The 21,633-nt window shown below is 38.4% G+C and overlaps 1 protein-coding gene across 4 annotated transcripts in view; it reads left to right on the top strand.

Annotated features, from left to right (window-relative positions):
* Positions 1-21,633, top strand: part of LOC126356040 (uncharacterized) — a 979,035-nt gene that overhangs the window by 889,319 nt on the left and 68,083 nt on the right. For all 4 annotated transcript variants that reach the window (XM_050006716.1, XM_050006720.1, XM_050006718.1 and 1 more), the window contains 8 exons: positions 1,482-1,593; positions 4,694-4,762; positions 5,740-5,970; positions 8,359-8,509; positions 9,315-9,466; positions 9,795-9,959; positions 18,121-18,279; positions 20,414-20,629. In XM_050006716.1, coding sequence (XP_049862673.1) covers positions 1,482-1,593; positions 4,694-4,762; positions 5,740-5,970; positions 8,359-8,509; positions 9,315-9,466; positions 9,795-9,959; positions 18,121-18,279; positions 20,414-20,629 — 1,255 coding nt within the window. The remainder of the gene's footprint in view (positions 1-1,481; positions 1,594-4,693; positions 4,763-5,739; positions 5,971-8,358; positions 8,510-9,314; positions 9,467-9,794; positions 9,960-18,120; positions 18,280-20,413; positions 20,630-21,633) is intronic.

Below are 21,633 nucleotides of genomic sequence, written 5' to 3'. Positions count from 1 at the left end.
TAAAAGAAGAAAGAATAATAATAAATAATAATAAATAATAATAATAATAATAATAGATTTGGGGGGGGGGGCGCAGTGTTGGAAACTGTGTACAGCAAAGCTACAGTGCTTTACTACAGCGTTCACAATATGATTCATAAATGACACTATTCATGAGCCTGGTAAGCCCGTTATGTATCACAGATTTTGCCCTCAAAAGCCTCAGTACATATATGCAAAAAAAAAACTTTTTTTTATGCAGAGACAGAACAGCTGGTCAGTACTCAACTTCAGGAAGTGAATTCCCATATCATTAAAGAGAACACAAAAGTGAGAACACTAATACTAGATTTTGGAACTAATACCTCCTTTCTTGGGAAGGAAAGACACACACACACACACACACACACACACACACACACACACACACACAGAGAGAGAGAGAGAGAGAGAGAGAGAGAGAGAGAGAGAGAGAGAGAGCGTCAGGCTACGTTGGAGAGCAAGTTCCCATCTTCAGATATGCAGGAAACTAGAAGCAATTGGGAGGATGAAAGTAGTGTGTGTGATGTAGCAGCCATTTGAGTCCCACCTGTCAAATTCCTCACTTATTGTGAACGTAGTTCACTAACAAAAAATAATAAAAAAAACTAAGTTGAAAATTCTGAGACCTTGGGGTGGGTATTGATGGAAACTTAAAATGGAAAAGCTGACCTGCTAAAACATTTAGGTACAGGTATTTTTGTCATAAGAATAATTGGCAACTTTGGCGACAGAGGAATCTGTTACTTAATGTGTTTTCCATAGTTTCATTCACTGATGTACTACTGGATAATATTGGGGGTGACTCCTCATGTGAGCAAAAAGTTATTCATTAAGCAAAAGAAATTAATTGGAATGATATGTAGAGTTCTTAGAGACATCTGTTTAAACCACTGGCAATATTAAGTACAGCCTCGAATTTATTCACTGTCAATAATCCACTGCAGTTTGAAAGTACTTGGTATAAAATTCTAAAAGGAAAAATTATCTGCTCTTCTCCCAAGGTACTCTAACTTTGGCACAGGAAGGAGTGCAATGGTCAGCTACAAAGTAGTTTCAAAGTTTTCTGTGTAATAACTCCTCCTATACCATAGAGGAATTCTTAAGTGGAAAGAATTAGTCAAATAAAAATTTATACTATTGATTGGAAAGGTTCCACAGCATAAAATTTATTGTGAATAGAAATTGTGGGACTAACTAATTTTTTGCTACAGAACAGTTTAATATCAATTTAATAATGAATGATTTTTTTTTTCAAAAGTTTAAACATATGAGAACTTTTCATAATGATACATTTAAAGAGTGAAGTGTCACACTCCATTATTAAAGTATTTTTAGGATACATATAGCACTGGAGACTGTAGTAGTAATGCTAAAGAATGTAGTTTAGTGTACCTCCCTTTTATACTAGTCACAAGTAAGTGGAAACTTCAATATTTTCTCTTTTTTTCTCTCTTTACCAGTTACGGGGAATCAAATGCACCAGTGGAGATCGGAGATGAAGAAACTGATGGTAAATCTCAGGTGATACGAGAAGGTTGGCTTCAGTGCAAGGTTTCACTCATTGAAGGAAAGGTAAATCTTTCACTACTGCAGAAATTGCAGGAAGAAACAAAGTATTTAATGAAAGTTATGTAATACATGTTTTGGCACAGAACTTAATTTTAACTAGGAAGTGGTTAGTGAAGTAAACAGAAAAGGGAGATTTTTGGCTTCATTCATGTAGTTGAGTTAACTTGTTATGAAAACAAGTCATTTACTGACGTTGTAGTGGAATATTTGTGACTTAACTTATTCTTACTGCAATACTTTTCATTGGTAGCACAGAATAGGCATTGGAATTGAGCTAGCAGAATTTTGAAAAAGTGCATTAATAATTTCACAGCATCCCAATTCAGCTGCTCCAAATAACTTCTCACAGGTTTAGAAAAAATATATAATTTTTACTGTAACCTTGGTATTTTTAAGGCAGTAACAAGTCCCATTCAAGGAATATGTATTCTAATATACAGTGTAACATAGTGAAGAAGTTGAGTCATATACGAGCGCAACAAAAAGACTGCCAAACATGTCAGCTTTCAGCCAGAAGGCCTTCTTCCAAAATAGCCAACATACACACCTACAGTCACACAAATGCAGCTTACGCACAAATGATCACTGTCTGTCATTATTTGGTCAGTACCTGAGAGTTGTTTTCCTAATGGAATTAAAATCTCTTGTAAGAGGGAGAGAGAAATTTAAGGGCCGAATAAGTAAAGATCTGACGTTACTTCCATACTACAAAAAATATTGTAGTATTTTAAGGACACTTATTAAATATCCAGAAGTATGTGTGTAAGTGACAGAAATAAATAATACAGATAATAAGATTAAAACTGTGAGATGTATTGTCAAACAGAAGACAGGACAGCCAGTTAGTGTACAAGATTCCATAATAATTAAACTTCATGACAATGCTATGACTGATAATTCACAAGTTGCAAGTACTTTTAACAATCAGTTTCTAAACATAGCAGCAAATATATGATTAAATGGTTCATGTGAGGAAGCAAGAGAATATATTAGGAATTTCACTCCACAAAACTTTAAGCAACTAGGAAGGAACATCGTTCACTGAAATAAATAGTTACAAAAATTGTAAAAAAACAAAAGTTCTTGCAGGATTGATGGAATTTCAAACAGAATTCTGAAAATCTGTTCCAACATAATTAGTAATGTCCTTAGTGATATATACAATGCATCACTGGCAGAGGGAATTGTTCTAGACAGATTTCAATATCCAATTATCAAACCACTTCCTAAGAAAGTGACAAGACAGACTAAACAATTATTGTCCAGATTTCTTACCGACATCTTTTTCCGAAATATTTGAAAAAGTAACGTATTCGAGAGTAGTCGCAAACATGTAAGTGGAAAAAATTTACTTAGCACATCACAGTTTAGATTCCAGAAAGGTTGCTCAACTGAGAAAGCTATTTATACATTCACTCAGCAGATAGAACAAGCTTTAAATGATGATAAATCTGCAGGTGGTATTTTTTTGTGCTTTTTCCAAGGCCTTTAATGGTGTAGATCATAATACACTCTTAGAAAAATGCAAGTTTTGTGGAACAGAAGGCTTTACACACAGCTGGTTTGAATCTTACTTGATGAACAGAATACAGAAGGTTGTGCTGAATAATTTAGACAGTATCAGAAAGGTTGTCGCACTGGGTTCAATTTTGGGTCCACTCTTATTGCTCACGACTCGCATGTCTGGGCTCACAAGCAATCGTATCTAATCCGGGGTAGCTGTACAATATCCCAATGACGCCCTTAGAGTACAACAGTGCTGGTGGGTGTCTGTGCTGCATGGAAGTCCAGAACATTGTCTTCATTGTAAGAATGCTGGCCACTGTGGCCGAGTGGTTCTAAGCGCTTCAGTCTGGAACCGCACGACCGCTACGGTCGTAGGTTCAAATCCTGCCTCGGCCATGGATGTGTGTGATGTCCTTATGTTAGTTAGGTTTAAGTAGTTCTAAGTTCTAGGGGACTGATGACCTCAGATGTTAAGTCACATAGTGCTCAGAACCATTTGAACCCTCACTGTAAGAATGTTCATGTAACCACTGATACCAGCATTGTTGCACCCAAATTGTGTGGCAATTACTTGAAAGGACCATACTGCCACACAGAAGACTACAATTTGACCCAAACTTGCTCATTTGGCTGTAGGAAGCACGAGTGCACTCCATTGCATGATTGCTTGCTTGCTTCACATGCTGGCACCAGACTGAGACTTTGTGCTGTGAGTATTCCCTATTAAAGGATAGATTCAAATGATAGACTGGTAGCTATGCCACGACACGATCTGTTGGTGGATGACACTGAAACCATTATCGGTACATCTACTATCACCCAGGTGGCATCTGGCATCACTGGATCGAAATCTGTCATTTTTCCATGTATACTTTTTTTTTTTAAAAAAAATGTGTAGAGCATTCAGATATGCACATGGATGCTTAGCACATTTCAGTCCACAGTATAACTTTCTTAATGTTTTTAACCAGGTTTTTCTTAAGTATATTAATCCAACACAATTTGCTTTTTTCTCTCTACCATTCAATATTAAGTTAGTAGACTCCAGGTTCAAATTATTCTTCTGCTTCTTCCTACCAAACCTCACAGGAAAGAAACTGATCATTTATACTCCAGGTGCCACAATTGAGAGTCTGAATGTAATTGTGCATTTGTATAGGTCTTTCTCTAGAATGAGTACAGAAGGTCTAATATTGAATTGGTTTATTACAAAATATTTTTGGCAATATTTAAATTACTTGTAAAACTTACTTTCTCTATTTTTTTTTCTTTCAGCCATTAGAAACTTATGTTCGGCCTGTTTATCTTGATACTACATTATAAACTGCACTTATTAGTGAGAAATTGTTAAAATAACTTGTGGAAGCTGGCACAAATAGCAAATCACTGTACATGTGATGAATAAGTCATTGTTACATAGGGCATATTAGTTTAAAGAGTAAATGTAACAGCTCATCAAATGGTAGAGGTGGTGTATCACTTAAACTTTTACATTACACTCCATTAGCATTTTCCATTATTTTTACAAGTTGTATGTACTATATATCCTCACATACTTCTAATAATTCTATGGTATATAACTGTTTCCTAATTTCAGCGTTCATCTGATCGATCATGGCGCCAGCTGTGGGTTGTCCTTGAGAACACTGGCCTTATATTGTACAGGGTATGTACTATTAGACTTCAATGTCACTCTTTTAGAGAAAAAGTTAGTGTGACAGATTTGCTTTCTTCTCATTATTCACAATGTTTGTTAATTGTGTTAAGCTACAATAAGCTACAAGAAACCAAAAATAAAAGTTGAAGATGGATGAGTAATAGCTTAAAAGCATGTAAAGAAACTGTAATGGTATTTGGAAGATCTGATGTGTATGATGACACAGTCAGGGAAAAAGACTTGCATAACAGCTAAGAGCTTTAGGATATGAAGATTCTACTCTTGCAGTGTAAAGCTTGATATAAAGGGAACATTTGGGAGCAGTAGTGAGGAAGAAAACTTTTATGTGTCAAGTCAGGCTCAAGAATGACGATGTAGCAGGTACAAGGAGTAATAATGATTGTAAATGCAGACATTCAGAATCAAAAAGGAATGTCTTGATTCTGAAAAGTAGTGTATGTTACTGTAAGACTTCCTTGCAGATTAAACACCAACCCTGGACTATGACTCAAACCCATAAACTTGCTTCTGGTGGAACTGCTTTGACTTAGCTTTTCAAGTGTGACTCAAGGCCTGGCTTTCAATTCTTAATTTGCCTTACTCTTTCATCCATGGATGTTACTATAATGAGAAATGCACTACGTCCTGATTGTAATTCGTTTAATACATTTTGCTCTTGCAACAGGGTGCTGCAGTGGCATTTACCTTAAAGCTCGAACTTTGTAGACTGATACCAGGTTCCTTAAATAATCATGATGAAAACGGTGTTTCACATGGTTCTCAGTTTCACAAAGTATTGTTAGTTTTATGAAATATTTTAAGTTTTATTGGTTGTTTTCATCAAACTAATGGGATACATTGAGGACTACTATATTCTATACTAAAGGCTGTTGTCAGTGTATAAGGCTTATTTGTGTCTTTTGAGAGTTTAATATTTATTTCAATTTTCAATTAATACATTTTATTTATTTATTTTGTATTCATAGGCAGCAACTTGTTCAGATGAAGAAGCACGTGTGCAACCACTGCACGGAGTCACAGTGGAGGTGGCAGCTATCACAGGTTACACCAAACGCAAGAATGTTATACGCTTGACAGTACCTACAGGCAGTGAGCTGCTGCTGCAAGCAGAGGATGAAGTCACCATGAATGCATGGCTGCATGCACTCCAGGAGAGAGTGTCAACACCACATCCTCACATTGTCACTGCAGATGAGGTCTGTATTTATCATCACACATGTACAATATTTTTAGTTAATTGTCTTGGTACTGGATGACTGTAAAAGGATGTGGCAGAATGTTGTTACCATGATACATACAGGCAATGTGAATTAGGTAAACTGTATGAGGATCAGCATGGATTGTTACAAACTCAGAAACTTATTCTTTGCATAACATTTTAACCTTCCTTATCATGTAATGAAAGTAAGAATGCTCGCCTTATTAGATTGTTTTGAAATCATATCCCACACAGAATCCAACAAAAATCCAGATATTAATTGATGGACCATCCAGAATGGACTATGAATATCTGTATGAGGATATAACTCGGCTTACCAAAGAAATATCGAGATGATGAGCAGTGGACAAGCAAGTAGGAAAGGAAATGCTGATAAAAAACTGATCTTCTGGACAAAAGTTACACACACACACACACACACACACACACACACACACACACACACCTACTGCCTGACTTGTGTTAGTAGTCAGGATGCTTAGTGGCATTATTAAAAAGTGGGGATGGATAGAAACAATGTGGAAGATACTGGTGCATGCAGGAGAAGCAGTTCCCATCTACACACAAAAAAAAAAAAAAAAAAAAAAAAAAAAAAAAAATGAAACAGCATATATGACTGCTCAGACAAATGCTAAGAAAATGGCACAGTTGGAAAAATAAACAAATAGGAAAAGGAGGATGAATGTGATTTAGATACGAGTTAAAAAATGTCACAGGCTGTGTGAAGCTGTCATGGTGGCAAGAGAGTACAATATAGTGAAACAGAAATATGCCATGTGTGACTATTATTATTATTATTATTATTATTGTTGTTGTTGTTGTTGTTGTTGTTATTGAGGCTGTAATTAAAACTTTATTGCTATCCTGCCACGAGAAGGTGCAGAGCAACAGTTGGTTGAACACAATGGTAAAGAACGTTTTAACAGTGATGCAGCCATTGTAGCGTGTCTAGCGCATTTGTGTTTCCATGCTTCCCAAGTCCAGTAAGATGAGATTTGTGTACCAGCTCACTTTTATTTATTAAAATTAATTCAGATTATTTTCATTTTAGAAAGTGATACAAACTCCCTTGATGCCACTGGCACCCAACTCCATACTATGCCACCAACAAACAGTAGTTACAGTTAGACAGTTGCCATTACTCCTGTATGAAATACTCCCTTTGCTACAGATTTTCAGTTGGGGGAAACTGATTTACTCAGGTGCAGACTCCCTCCATGAATAAGTTGTAACCCCTACTTTTTCATCTTATGGTTACTTCACAAATCCGGTTCTAAATGGTTCCTCATGTCCTCTATTTAAGGAAAAACAAATCTCAAAGATGCATACTTCTTGGAAAACAATACTACAGAGCAACTTAAATACATTGTCCTTCTGACCTGTGTACTGTTGTGATTCTCTGTGAATACATAATGATCTATGGTATACTGTATGCATGCCAACCTGTTAGATTTTAATTTCTTTGTGATCTTCATTATTCCTATGTAGTTTGTTGATATACTGGGTGTGCTAGTATGTCCAGAACAGATCAGCTCTGTAGATAAGATAGGAATCTTATCAGTTCAGTGCTTGAATGTCAAGATGTGTTTTGATAACATTAGCAATATTGTGTTTCTTGCCTCTAGTACTTATTATATAAGTGTGAAAAGCTACTTATAAGTTTCAAGTATGTCAAGATTATTTTCTGTTTGCTTATGTTTTATGCTTTTTCCCTTGGAGCCTGATAAGTCAGTGCAAGAAAATAAATTTCACCAGTTACTTCATTATAATTCAGGGCACCAATGAAACAAAATGTGTGCCTTTGTGTGAAGTATAATAAGAGTATAGATGATGTAACAGTTGTAAGGCAGGTTAGTTTGTCTAAAATTGATTGTAATAATTATTATTACAAGGTTCAGCAGTGTATACAAGTTGCAGGAGTTAGTGTACTTCACACAGTTTGATACAAATTTTTGTTCTACATATTGAATTGTGTGTGTGGTCAGTCATATACTTCAATTACAATGCTCTAGTTATCATCACCAGCATTCTGTTAGGTTGTTACTGGTCAGTTTGTAAATAAATGGGATAATTTTATTATAAGGTTGTATGAAAGCTGGTTGACAGCAACTATGACAATTTCATTGTGTAGCTGTGTGTGTTCATGTTTGTCATGTGTTGTTCAATTCCTGTTTGTGATCTTAAACATTTTCACCTGATATCCCAGTTTTTAGTGTTAGAATGGAAAAAAGAGAGAGATTGATTCTGTTATTGCATATAGTGTAAAGTCACTATTGTGGGCTGTCTGTTTATCACTACTTTGTGACTATCCGATATTTCTGTTCCCTGTAAAAATGGTATGTAATAATTTTGAACTTGTTTTTAGGAGGAAGCTGTAAAAACACAGCAAACCTTTGGAAGCACTCATCTGTCACCTCAACCTGCTCACAAGGGTATCCGGAAGCTCACGTCATTCCGAAACCGGTCACCTACAGGCCAATCTCCTGTGAATAAAACTCGCAAACCAAGCCAGTCGGGTATTTATTATCCTTTTTCTACCATCTCTATTAAGAGTTATCATGGTGCAGACAAAACAAAAAAAGCTATGTGAAAGTACAGTTAAATAAAAATAGGAAAAGATAGCTTCAGGCTGAAAAGTTTGTTCAAAAGTTACAAAGACTCATTTGCTTTCACAACTGGGAGTTCTTTCATTTAAGAAACATAATTGGATAAAAAAATGAGTGTAAATTCTTGAAGAATCATCAGTACAGAACTACTGCCACATGAGATTTGAAAATAAAAGCAGTTACAAATGCCAAAAGGGCAGTAAACTTAAGAAATAAAGGAAAGAGATACTATGGCTAGAAGTGATGGTGGAAAACCCAATAGACTTATACTGATGAAAAGACAAGCAGCCAGTGCCAGAATGAGAATAAAGGAAGGAAGAAATAAGATGAAAAGGAAAAAAAGATTGCTGTTACCCTACTCATCTTATATTTCTTAATTTCCAAATATGTTTCTTATTTGCTGTTGCCATCTTACTTCTGCCTAATCATGTCTGTCATATCCAGCACTGTTCATTGATAGATAGAACACACAAACTGCTGCATTCTGAAGAGTGATGTATTTACTTTAGACCCTCACTTAGGTAGCTCATATGTAATGTATGTTTACATTGTTATTCAAAATCCAGTGCATTTGTATTGATTTGTTGTAGCATATTATATTTTGTTGAGTGTGGTTCTAAACCATTTCTGACATTATTCTAGAAGATATAAATTTTCTTTTTCTTTTTTACCTAAATATTGTAATTATGTTTACAATATCTTGTTTCGAATTTAGATCAACTGCCTTCACCAAAGTCAAAAACATGGAAAGGCCGTGTTTATCAGCAGTTCAAACGGATACAGCAAGGTGGTGGTTCACCAAACTCACCAACAGCTCCTCATCCAGAAGGTGCAACCATTGGTATCCCTCTTGAGGAGTGTCCTCCAGTAAGTTTAGACTTTGGTGATGCTACAGAGTTGAAAGTAAACTTATTAAACACATCTAATTGTGGGGCTGAGATAGTTATTAACTTTTTATTTTGACACATACAGCTTTGTTACATCATGCCAAGAATAAATTTACAAGACATAAGTCAGCCAAAAGCTTAGTGAAGATAATATCACAAGTGGCATAGGTACGATAATGAGGCCCTAATAAAGGTTACAGTAAAGTTTTTGACACTTAAAATAGTGGTGATAAGTAAAAACCTGAATACGAAATCTGTAAGTACATGGAAATGCAACATCATTATAATACTTTTTTTCTGCTTTACAGTCCAAATTCTCTGAATATGTTCCATTGTTGGTGGAAATGTGTACTAGCATAGTTGACACAAGAGGCTTGGATATAATTGGTATCTACCGTGTTCCTGGAAATACTGCAGCTGTTTCATCACTCACAGAAAGCCTGAACAAAGGATTTGATTGGGAAAACATGCAGGTACAGAACCATATTCTTTCATGAGTGTTATGTATACTGTGTATCTCATCACAGTACGTAAAATGTAATGGTAAACTGCGGCTCTTTATTGTTACTAGCTATTGTTGGGTGTTCTAGGTCATGTTCTCACTCGGATATTTTATATATAGCAGGGATAGTTCTTCTGAAGTGTACCAGTCTTCCTCTCTTCTCAATCTGCAATAAAATTATCATGAGACAGCTTTTAATGATTTTAAATTATCTATGCCATCAGACATTACTAACTATTCAGTAAAACACTGCATAAGGAAACTCAGATTTGCCGAAACCCTGGTTATCTGAAACTCGCAAAACAAAGGGGGGATTTGGGGGGTGGGGGCAGTTAGCAGTGACAGGTGAATGCCTGACCTTGAGTTGGTTCCCAACACATGAACTCACCAGTCTAAACAAAGCTTCCCTGTCAACAATAGTATACTTAGGTGGTAGGTTCCTTCCATTGCATGTGCATTTTTGTGCTGTGGCAAGTAAGCGAAATCATGTTGTGATTACTGTAGTTGATAAATCAAATACTATCAATGTAGTTGAAAAAAAGAAAGTTTATAGAAAACTGCTGAAGTTAATTCTGGAATTTGTTTCTGTAGTTTCAGTATGTGTGAAGTCAAAACCCATATTGTTAGAGCAAGCTGTTACAACCACTCGTAGAAAAACACTGAAAACATAAGACATTGAAAATGTAAGTCAAGTGCTTTGTCGTTATTTCATTCAACAACATGCCTTTCACTGGCAAGTAAAAGCTAAAATGTTAGCTGTGCACTTGGGTGAAAAAGGAAAAGATTGTTCTTCAACCTCTGGAAGGTTAGAGAGATTTAAAAAATGGACACAGAATTTGGCAATTGAATGTGTTTAATGTGTGTGTGTAAAATTATCTGCAGACCCAGATGCAGTTGACGTTTTCAAAACAGAGTTTAGAAATTACATCCATGGCTACACTAAGGACCTACAGTGTCGATGCCACTGGAGTGAGTTTCAAAATGTTGCCTACAAAATCATTAGCTTCCTCAAAAGAAATGTCTTCCCAGAGCACAAAATGGAAAAAAAGAACAGGTAACTGTTCTTTTGGCATAAAATGCTCATGGCACACACAGACTGCTCCCCAGTATGTTTCTGGAAGTCAAAAAGGCTCGAGCCTTGAAGGACATTATCAAAATGAGCTACCAGTATTTCCAGTATTTGATGGAGCCAAATGATGGAAGGTTCATTTTGAACTGAAAATTGATGAGTTTGTAACTGAAAAAGGTCTGCCTAAAAAGCCATCTTATTGACAGTGCACCAAACATCATTGTGAGTTAAACAGTGGTGTTATTGTTGTGCATTTCCTTTCCCTAAATGTTACCATTCTAATCAGTCACTGGATCAAACCATAATAGTGACATTTAAACAGCACTACCATGGGCTATTTTTGAGAGAACCATCCTACAAAATAGTGAGGTGCAAAACAAAAACATAAATGATACCCTGAAGGCAGTAAACATGAAACTCGTTATTTATTGTGTAAGCAACCTTCGATAATGTGCAAGCAGAAACTATTCAAAAGTTTTGGAGAAAACTGTATAATGATTTTGAATAAGAAAAGTTACGAAATTTTGAAAACTTGACATGTAGGATAAAAAGAATTCCCAGATGCAAAGAAATGTAATTGCGCAAGAAATTGTAGAAACAATACTGCAATCAAATCTGAAGTGATTGCTTGCACAGCAGCAGCAAAACTTGGGTGCAATGGCCTGTTTATCATCACCACCACTGCCGTCTTCACCAGCTCCTACCAAAATGTTCCCTCTCAAGCATTTCACTTGCATCAATCTCTAGTTTGAAAGTCAGGATATCATCAACACAACAAGAAAAGTCCTGGATTGTCACATTTTCAGAAATATTAGTGGTCATTCTTCTGGAGCAATGTCGTTTTCAACAGCAACATATGTACTACAGCTAGTCTTAGTGAAACAATTTAACAGTCTCTTGTGTTACAGAATTCCAAACATCAAGAAACACATATACAGCCTGTAAGATGCTGAGGCTCATCACTTCTGTCCTCCCAAGGTTTGAAATAGGTTTCTACACAACTGCAACTCTGTATTTGGCATAAAGAGTGTGTATTATGCTCAGATCTAGGGACTGCAGATGGCTAGTGCAGCTTAGAGGAAGGAACACAACACATACATTCCTCAGAAATTACATTTCTGTGAGATGTACAGGGTATTTGCCAATAATTGGTACAATTTTCCTTCCTGCCGCACACATCTGGGTATCTAAACAACCGAGTATCTCAAAGATTTCAGTTATCATTAATGCTGCATTCATTAGTGCAAATAGTGTTTTTATGTTTTTGGGAACTTTAAATTTTCCAATTGTTAATGGAGTCAACTTTTCAATTCCATCACTATTTACACACAATAGCATTGTCATACTTCCTTTATTCTATGATCTCCGTGGCATTTATCTCCCATAACAAAATATAATTTTGCAGGAAAGAAGGTATAAAAGACGCAAGTTTCATTGACAGTGAAAATGTCTTTTGGGTCAAACCCTGTATAAATTGTGGGAATCTAATCTTCTTGAGTAGCTTACACTTTCTACAATCACAAACTCTTTTTGTGCAGTTATACTCAGAAATGTCAAATTATGACATTTTTGAAAATGGTCCAAACACCAGTTCAGTGCACTGAAATTTTCATAGCCGTTCTACAGGACGATTTCAAGAGCCTTCTCTTGCAGTGTGATTTTGTTTATAGGAAGGCTGCTCCTTTTCATTCCTCGAAATAGCTGTAAGAGAATATATTCCACAACTTTAAATGTAACACATAAATGATCTTTATTTTGTATCCACAGGAATCATTAGCTTTGGCATTTAAGAACTTTTTGCATTTTTGAGTATACCACACATGTACACCTTGTGACATTAAATCGTATTTCTTTGTCATGTTGGAAAGTTTTATGTTACAGTTGTCATTGATATAGTGGGTGATCATAAGATTTTGTTGTAGTGTAAGCTTCCTATGTTTGCAAGCCATAACTCTGCAAAATTTCAATGTTGACAGTTCAGTAAACAACTACACTTTTCACACTCAATAGACTTGGACTGTGATGTCAGAACACATGACCTAAGTAACATTAGACAAAGCAGACAATGATTTTTTGATTCATTGAACATATGTGCCAATATTGCTGCAGAGGAAGTAGAATTATTGAGTATGATGTGGGTATGTACCATCCAGCTGAATTGATTGCAGTTTACTGCATCACAGGAAACAAAGTAGGACTGTGTGAAACTGAAAGAAATAGGAAACTCACTCAGAAAATTTGCAGAACGTTTTGTGTTTATTCCTTAAAAGTGGACTTTTTCTTATAGTGGGGAGGAATAACATTGTTCGTATGGTAATTTACTGGGGCTGATGTAAATGTAAATGTTTGTTGAAAGTAGGATTTCTCTAAAACCACTGTTGTGGTTGGCAGGAGAGGCCGAAATGCACGCATTCTAGCTCACGCAGCCTGGCGTGAGGTCTGAAACATGACAAGGGAATTAGAATTGAGAAAAACGGACGTAGCTGATGGAATACTTAACTTTAATCCATTCATGGATAACATCGCTCTTTATGGTACATGATTCACAATATCAATAGTACGGATACTGGCGCCTTGTTAGGTCGTAGCAAATAATGTAGCTGAAGGCTATGCTAACTATCATCTCGGCAAATGAGAGTGTAATTTGTCAGTGAACCATCGCTAGCAAAGTCGGATGTACAACTGGGGCGAGTGCTTGGAAGTCTCTCTCTAGACCTGCCGTGTGGCGGCACTTGGTCTGCAACCACTGATAGTGGCGACACGTGGGTCCAACGTATACTACCAGACCGCGGCCGATTTAAAGGCTACCACCTAGCAAGTGTGGTGTCTGGCGGTGACACCACACTTGCCAAATGAAAGTGCTGGCAGGTTGATTGATACACAAACAAACACACAAAATTCAAGCTTTCGCAACCAACGGTTGTTTCATCAGGAAAGAGGGAAGGAGAGGGAAAGGGGGAAGGAGAGGGAAAGAGGGAAGGAGAGGGAAAGAGGGAAGGAGAGGGAAAGACGAAAGGATGTGGGTTTTAAGGGAGAGGGTAAGGAGTCATTCCAATCCCGGGAGCGGAAAGACTTACCTCAGGGGAAGAAAAGACACACACACACACACACACACACACACACACACACACACACACACACACACACACACAACCTGCGCTAATTTCATGTTGCCGCCACCCATACCTCACCTCCTCGCCTGTCTTTCAACAACATCTTTGCCTCTGTACTTCTGCCTCGACTGACATCTCTGCCCAAAAGCCCAAACTCTTTGCGTTTACAAATGTCCAAATGTCTGCTTGTGACTGTGTATGTGCTGATGGATATATGTGTGCGTGCGTGCGTGCGTGCGTGTATACCTGTCCTTTTTCCCCCTAAGGTAAGTCTTCCCGCTCCCAGTATTGGAATGACTCCTTACTCTCTCCCTTAAAACCCACATCCTTTCGTCTTTCCCTCTCCTTCCCTCTTTCCCTCTCCTTCCCTCTTTCCTAATGAAGCAACCATTGGTTGCGAAAGCTTGAATTTTTTGTGTATGTTTGTGTATCAATCAATTTTCCTAGGCGCTTTCGTTTGGTAAGTCACATCATCTTTGTTTTTAGATATATTTTTCCCACGTGGAATGTTTCCCTCTATTATATTCATATGGGCTTCCTGTGTCATAGCAGCTGCCAAAGCGCTTTGGTGCCTGTGGCGCTCTCTGACAACTACTAAAATGAACCTATTTCTAACAGCTCGCGGGAAAATATTGCGAATGGTGGTTTCAAAAGCATTACTTTCAAAGTAAACTTCGTTTTACGCGTGTTGAACTATGTGCGAGAATGTGTGATGAATTTCTTAAATCGCAGAGCATTTGACGACGAGCCATTTAGAGGTATTTTGAGCCCAGAAGATCAGACATTATGAGCAAATTGATGTAGTGTTACAGGAAGCTCCCTCCCTTCTGCGGTAGCTAATTTATTTGTGGAACATTTTGAGGGCAAGTCACTGGACTCTGCTAAAATTTTTACTGGCACATTTGTGTGATATATCTTAAAGTGTAACACATGCAAAAAATATCGACATTATTTGTAAAAGCTTAGCTTCTCTTGCAACATATTAACCTTAGAGACCAATATTATATGTGAAAGCTTTGCTTTTCTTGTAGCAACACTATGTATATTAATTTAAAACATTAACTTTTCCTGTTTGTATATCTGCACTACTTAACAGGATGTTGCTATTAGTTGACTAAATCACGTGTCCTGTGGTCTGAATATCCGCTGTCATTGGCTGGCAGGATCACATGACATGAGCTATGACAGGCTTACAAAAGCGCATTGCCAATCTCAATTACAGTGGTTCAGAAAGTAACATGCGGTGTTTGGTGGAATTTGAATTTATACTTTTGTAATGCAAAATTTGCAGCATACATGTTGCTTCGCATAAAAATATTTCCAAAAGGAGTTTTCTTCCCTGAGTTTAGTATTCTAAAGTGCTGGGAAATTCTATGCCCATGTATAAAAACATAACCATTCAAAGGATTGATAAGTTTTACAGTTCCGAGGGCAAATATACTGTCACTTAATAACACGGAAAAAGTGTTTTCATCTGGGAGAAAGTGTATTTTTAACTGGTAAATCTGGGAAAAATAGGGTACTTTTTTTTTTTCCCTTTTCTGCGTATACACCTTGTATAGGAAAGTATCAATACCACTTAAGGTGTAGAGGAATAAAATGTGACCTGTAGAATACTGAAGCTACTTGAGTGAAAAGTAGCAGTGCCAAGGTCAAGAAAGCTGACAATGCCAAGATGTTGGAGTGCTCAACCCGTGCCCTTCATACTGCATTCAATGACCCCAATGGCAGAGGATGACACGGTAGTCAGTCAGAATGAGAAAACAGATTTGCTTTGCATTCATGTGATTTGGAGTTCAACTGGTCAGTCAGGGAGCTACATAAGTAGATCCCATATTTTTTATGTAATTCTTTGCCTTCACTTCTACACATGTGAAAAGTGGAAATATACATGAATCATATTGCCAGCATTGATATTTTTCATTTTATCATTACATGTTTTTGCAGTTTTCACTATAGATATGTTTTTATATATTTACAATTGTTGCATGTTATATATTTAACTTTACACTACTTTTACATATTATTGCTTTGTTACCCCTCACATTTCCATACACTATCAGCCAGTTGCTCCCTTAGAACAACATAAGAGTCTTATCTACATGAAAGTGGAAGGTAGGGAGTAAATTATCTCTAAGGATCACATTATAGTGCAATAAAAAATGGTTAACTGCCTTTTGAGTTTGTTTATGAAGAATGTGCTTCTGCTGAATTTTCTGAGATTTAGGATTTCAGTTCTCAAAAGCAAAGAAGATCCAGTGACAATATAGTGATTAGCATTGATGTGTGATGTTGAGATTAGCACTGGGGCTAACAAAAGACAAATGTCTTGAAGTTTTCCAACCTCTAGAGACTTCTACTGATTCAGAAACAGGGAGTGACTTCACTAAGAAATATTTGCCAAATAATATTTCTTAAGACATCAGAACTGCTTCTGTTCACAGTGCCTCCTGTTGCTTCAAAAGTATCATCTAAATTAAGATATTGTGTTACTATGGAGGACACTTCCACTACTGATGAAAAGATTGTTCTGCGGTGAGTGTGCAATAGGATGATTTGATGCTTCATGGAGTCTCAATGTCAGCAACGTAAATGTAGTGATTCACACATGGGGAACAAACCAATGTAATTATCTAAGAAGCAAATGTTATCGATGTGGCTGTAGAAGACTCCAGCCTCCACAAATGAATTTTCCATGTGCTTATGTGCTTTGCTATGGTCCTTGCATAGATTACAGACCTCACATTTTTTAAATACAGCAGTTACCAGATTCTTGATGAAACGATGGTAAGGAAATGGGATTTTTTTTATATTTTTACCAGAAGGCTCTGAAAAGTGGGCAGTGTTAAAAAGGTAACTGCCACATTTGGATAGCTGTCACTGAAACAGAGAACATATGTGGACGTTTTGTTGGCAATATCATTGATGACAAACTCCATGGATAAGAACCCTCAAAGCTATTGTTTATTTCCTGTAAAGTTTCGGAATGCACAAACAATTCAACAAGTACTCCTTTTATGAATGACAGTCTTAAAGTGCTGTGGCATGGGATAATTGAAGAATAAGTTCTTGTTATCTATTTGAATACGGCAGCCTACATGCTACAGGTGGCAGCTGCCTTAAACATATGTTATCCTCATTTAATCCACTTGGTCTACCTTGCCCACTGACTTCAATGTATCACTGCACTGGGTGCTTGCTACCTTGAAGTAACTAAAAGAGTTTTACTCCCCAAGAAAGGGTTTCTCGAAGCCCCAAATTGTGTATTTCTATATAGAGAGAGTTGCTGCCTGATCAGGGATTGAAGTTATTGGTTCTTATGATTTCATGAACATTTTGAAGCTGTGAAATCTCTGATTTATTCCTTTTTAAGAGAATCTTCAGTTTCAGTATGAGAGGCCCAAAATGCTTTCACCGAACCTAAAATTGGTGGTGCTCTTGTGTACATCTACAGTAGGTTAGGCTTCCTTTTCAGCAGCGTTAAAGTATTAGAATCATTTGGTTGCCTTTGTGGGAATTGTTAGTAATGGTGGATAACATAGCAAGCTGACTGACTCATAGGTTAGAGAATAAGTTTGAAGCAGTTTTAGCAAGAAATCCAAGCTTCTCAAATTTTGCTGCTATCTGCAGTGTCCTCAGCAGGGGTGAGAGGAATATATTTTAGCAACATCTGTCAAGGAATATTTCATCTCCTGAAATTTGCACTATCAAAACACACCCATACAAACCCAGCCCTACACTGAATGTTTTATGCTACCAATACATACATTGATGTATACATGATAAACTGAAACTATGTACAAATCTGGTCAGTTACTGTTTTGAAAGAAATATCTTAGAATTCCTGTGTGTGTGTGTGTGTGTGTGTGTGTGTGTGTGTGTGTGTAATATCTTACGTTTTAATTTATACAACTTTGTGTATTAATTTGAACATCTGTTCACATTTTCAGGATCCAAGATGGAATGATGTTAATGTAATATCCAGTCTGTTGAAGCTGTTCTTCCGGAGGCTACCCGACTCATTATTTACAAATGAGCTTTATCCTAGTTTCATAGAGGCTGATAAAATTGAAGATTCAAACAAACGTTTTGCTCGTATAAAGAAACTGGTAACTACATTTAATAATATTGTATTTCTTAAGGCAAAGCAACAACATGAAACATTACAAGTGTCTTAAAAAAGTATTTTTCAAACATGCCATGTTATTTTATCGTGAAATGAAATGTTATCTTGTTTTATACTTTAGTTTGAATGGATTGAGTTATCATTTCCATGAAGTATTTTCTCATTAAAGCAAGTTTTCAGCAACTTCCTTATTTCAACACTGTTGATGTCTTTCAAAGGCTTGATCAAGGAAGTTTTCTTGTATGTGACTGTGATGACAGTGGTAGAGAAATATGGAGAAGCAGTTTAAATGTCAAATGGGTAAAAGCAATTCACGTGAAAGTTCTGTGCCCTATTGAATTCAAAAGACCAAACTTTAATCATACACTCCTGGAAATGGAAAAAAGAACACATTGATACCGGTGTGTCAGACCCACCATACTTGCTCCGGACACTGCGAGAGGGCTGTACAAGCAATGATCACACGCACAGCACAGCGGACACACCAGGAACCGCGGTGTTGGCCGTCGAATGGCGCTAGCTGCGCAGCATTTGTGCACCGCCGCCGTCAGTGTCGGCCAGTTTGCCGTGGCATACGGAGCTCCATCGCAGTCTTTAACACTGGTAGCATGCCGCGACAGTGTGACGTGAACCGTATGTGCAGTTGATGGACTTTGAGCGAGGGCGTATAGTGGGCATGTGGGAGACCGGGGGGACGTACCGCCGAATTGCTCAACACGTGGGGCGTGAGGTCTCCACAGTACATCGATGTTGTCGCCAGTGGTCGGCGGAAGGTGCACGTGCCCGTCGACCTGGGACCGGACCGCAGCGACGCACGGATGCACGCCAAGACCGTAGGATCCTACGCAGTGCCGTAGGAGACCGCACCGCCACTTTCCAGCAAATTACGGACACTGTTGCTCCTAGGGTATCGGCGAGGACCATTCGCAACCGTCTCCATGAAGCTGGGCTACGGTCCCGCACACTGTTAGGCCGTCTTCCGCTCACGCCCCAACATCGTGCAGCCCGCCTCCAGTGGTGTCGCGACAGGCGTGAATGGAGGGACGAATGGAGACGTGTCGTCTTCAGCGATGAGAGTCGCTTCTGCCTTGGTGCCAATGATGGTCGTATGCATGTTTGGCGCCGTGCAGGTGAGCGCCACAATCAGGACTGCATACGACTGAGGCACACAGGGCTAACACCCGGCATCATGGTGTGGGGAGCGATCTCCTACACTGGCCGTACACCTCTGGTGATCGTCGAGGGGACACTGAATAGTGCACGGTACATCCAAACCGTCATCGAACCCATCGTTCTACCATTCCTAGACTGGCAAGGGAACTTGCTGTTCCAACAGGACAATGCACGTCCGCATGTATCCCGTGCCACCCAACGTGCTCTAGAAGGTGTAAGTCAACTACCCTGGCCAGCAAGATCTCCGGATCTGTCCCCCATTGAGCATGTTAGGGACTGGATGAAGTGTCGTCTCACGCGGTCTGCACGTCCAGCACGAACGCTGGTCCAACTGAGGCGCCAGGTGGAAATGGCATGGCAAGCCGTTCCACAGGACCACATCCAGCATCTCTACGATCGTCTCCATGGGAGAATAGCAGCCTGCATTGCTGCGAAAGGTGGATATACACTGTACTAGTGCCGACATTGTGCATGCTCTGTTGCCTGTGTCTATGTGCCTGTGGTTTTGTCAGTGTGATCATGTGATGTATCTGACCCCAGGAATGTGTCAATAAAGTTTCCCCTTCCTGGGACAATGAATTCACGGTGTTCTTATTTCAATTTCCAGGAGTGTATTAGCTTATCATTCAGATCGTATTTAATTCTGGGTATGTTATGACAATCTATAAGAACTAGACACTTCCATTGTTGTATACAGAACATGGATTATACTGTCACAGAAATTGGGTCTACCGCAATATGGTTCATTTGTACAAATTAATGCAGACATTTCTTTTTTCAGTGTTTAAATTTCTTACTTTGGTTTACTTCCTTGGTATTTGCAGAAAAATTCTTTGTTAATTACTAGAAAGCTATTTATACTTCAACATACATCACTCGTCTGCTCTTATGATACTTTGTAAAACAAGGTAATGGTTGCTAATATGTTGCTAATGTTCTTTCAGGTGCATGAGCTGCCAGAGCACCATTTCGAAACGCTTAAGTACCTGATGTACCATTTAAAAAAAGTGGTTGCACATAGTGAGACAAACAAAATGGAAGCACGTAATTTGGCTATTGTATTTGGGCCAACGCTGGTTCGAGCAGCAGATGAAAATATGGTGACTATGGTAACAGACATGTCACACCAATGTCGTATAGTGGAGTCACTGATACAGCAGGTATTACTCTTACTGTTACTTAAATTGTAGCGATCATGTCATCACATTTGTTGTGGAAAAGTTATGAGTGAAAGCTCATAGAAGAGTTGTTGTTAGAATTCACACACATCGCGAATAGCACACTTCACATAATCAAATGACCGTGGTATCACTTCCTTCCTTTGTATGTTTTCCAGCCCTATCACTTGCCGATTTGATAGTAGAGTTTCATTCTTTCATCAAAATAAGATAATGATTTTGGTGCAAAGCAAATATTCCTGGCCTCGAATACATCAATAAATTACTCCGCCAGGGATATGACTTTCTCAAGTCAACCCCTGAAATGAGATCATCCCTTGACAAAATTCTCCCCACACCACCCAGAGTTGCCTTTCGTCGTCCCCCTAACCTCCGTAACATCCTTGTTAAACCCTGCAATATTCCCAGACTACCTTCTCTACCCAGCGGTTCCTACCCCTGTAACCGACCCCGCTGCAAAACCTGCCCCATGCATCCCCCCACAACCACCTACTCCAGCCCCGCTACTAGGAAAACATACACAATTCAAGGAAGGGCCACGTGTGAGACTACACATGTCATTTATCAGCTGACATGCCTGCACTGCACAGCCTTTTACATCGGTATGACAACAACTAAACTGGCTGAGCGCATGAACGGACACAGACGAACTGTCCGCCTAGGAGATGTCCAATACCCAGTAGCGGAGCATGCCCTCCAGCATAATTCTAGGGACCTAGGAACCTGCTACACTGTACGTGCCATTTGGCTTCTCCCACCCAACACCAGTCCCTCTGAACTGCGGAGATGGGAACTTGCACTCCAGCACATCCTTTCATCCCGCCATCCCCCTGGACTAAACCTACGTTAAACAACCTCACTCCCATTTACTTTTCAGTCTTCTCCTCTTTCCCTTTCCTCTTTAGCCATTCATGCATCTTTCCATCCTACATCTTTATACTATACACCTCTTTACTTCTGTATGCATCCTCTTTGGCTTGAAGCTG

This window comes from Schistocerca gregaria, chromosome 3 (genome assembly GCF_023897955.1).
Source record: "Schistocerca gregaria isolate iqSchGreg1 chromosome 3, iqSchGreg1.2, whole genome shotgun sequence".
Classification (NCBI taxonomy): domain Eukaryota; kingdom Metazoa; phylum Arthropoda; class Insecta; order Orthoptera; family Acrididae; genus Schistocerca; species Schistocerca gregaria.
This window is presented reverse-complemented; position numbering and strand designations above follow the sequence as displayed.